This window comes from Nelumbo nucifera, chromosome 7 (assembly GCF_055504915.1).
Source record: "Nelumbo nucifera cultivar China Antique chromosome 7, China Antique-T2T, whole genome shotgun sequence".
Lineage (NCBI taxonomy): Eukaryota > Viridiplantae > Streptophyta > Magnoliopsida > Proteales > Nelumbonaceae > Nelumbo > Nelumbo nucifera.
Window position 1 is genome coordinate 46,332,246 of NC_142655.1, and position 1,594 is coordinate 46,333,839.

General features: G+C 44.8%; 1 protein-coding gene across 1 annotated transcript; it reads right to left on the reverse strand.

The window, feature by feature from the left end:
* Nucleotides 1–662: 662 nt before the first annotated feature.
* LOC148790458 (uncharacterized) lies at nt 663–1,202 on the reverse strand. Its single transcript, XM_088892303.1, has one exon. It carries the CDS (start codon nt 1,200–1,202, stop codon nt 663–665), a length of 540 nt encoding a protein of 179 aa, XP_088748429.1.
* Nucleotides 1,203–1,594: the final 392 nt, after the last annotated feature.

The following is a 1,594-nucleotide window of genomic DNA, read 5'->3' on the forward strand; positions in this document are numbered from 1 at the left end:
GCACTGGATTAGCTATCTAGCTCGGTTAATGGACTTCCTTTACGAAGTCCGCAGTCAGCAATTTCCCTACTTCTTGTCTACTATTTGCCATCTTTCCGGGACAAGGTTACTTTTCCTCTACTGAGCTGGTCTAAGTGTAGGGTCAACATTCAATTTATGAGTTATAAGTTTTGGGTCTATGCCGGAGATTTCTGCTTCCGACTAGGCGAATACATCTAGATTATCAAGTAAGGAACTTACTAGGTTGAAGCACATTGGTTCTGTTAGGCGAGCTCTTATCTGCACTATCTTTTCTGGTTCGATTTTTTAAATCAAAATAAAGATGGTTTCTTCAGTGGGTTGAGCTTGCTCATCTATATTCTCAGGAGGTGGCCCCAGGTCGATGGTGATAGCAATCTTGCACTTTGCCTTTAAGGCGACTACGTAGCAATTGCGAGATTCCAATTGGTCACCTCGCATGACCCCGATGCCTATATCTGTAGGGAACTCCACGACCAAATGGTATGTCGAAACAACCGCCCGGAGGATGTGCAGAATAGGTTAGCCCAGTATGGCATTGTATGGGGAGTGGGTGGTGGCCACTAGGAAATTGTGATCAAACCGAACTGTGTTAGGAGGTGAACCCACCTCAACTGGTACCCTTACCTTGCCAACGGACCGAACTACCTCTTTGCTGAAGCCAGTAGGGGAATGTCGGCAGGTTGTAGATCCTTTTTCTCGAGCTCCATGTACTCGAAGGCCTCTAAGAATATAATGTTGGCTGAGTTGCCTGAGTCGACGAGAATCCTTTTCACCTTGAAGTCATTAATGAGTAACCTTATCACTAAGAAATCATCATGCGGATATTGGATTCCGCGCATTTGTGGGTTACTATGTTCAAGTTCCCTAACCAAATTTTTTCCTGTTGAGGTGGTGCATCCGGCGACAGTTGACCCTTCGGTGATCATGTTAATGACTCCCCGAACATGTCGCTCCTGCTGTTGGTTCTTGGGAGTTATTTCTTGCTCCCGACTTGTTTGGGGGGCTTCCTTGACTTGCTTTGCAGGTTGGCCCTCATCTTTGATGAACTGCCTTAGATATCCTCGCTTGATCAGATCTTCAATTTCTTTTTTGAGGTTCCAGTAGTTTTCTTTGCCATGGCCAACATCACAATGGATGTAGTAGTACTTGTTGGGATTTCTAGTGGCTGGGTCGCCCTTCATCCTGGGCGGCCACTTTTCATAGTTATTGGATTTTATTTGCATTAAAATTTCTCCCCTTTTTGTATTCATGGGAATGAAGGTCTTACAGTACAAGGGTGGGGTCCCAGATCGCTGGTTTGAACCCCGAGGTGGAGACTTACTCTTTCTTCGAGGCGAGCTACTATGCCTGCCTCTTGGGGATTTGCTTTTCATGGATGACACCTCGGGGTTTGAGATATTAAGCTTCATGGATGCCTACTTAGGCTACAATCATATCTAAATGGACCCCATAAACCAAGAAAAGACTACCCTTGTAATCAAGACCGACCTGTATTATTACAAGGTCATACCCTTGGGCCTTAAGAATGCTGAGGTGACCTACCTAAAACATGTAATTAAGATTTTTTATAAGT

Coding starts and splice junctions, on each gene's coding strand:
- LOC148790458 (XM_088892303.1), bottom strand. CDS start 1,202: ATGAAGGGCGACCCAGCCACTAGAAATCCCAACAAGTACTACTACATC.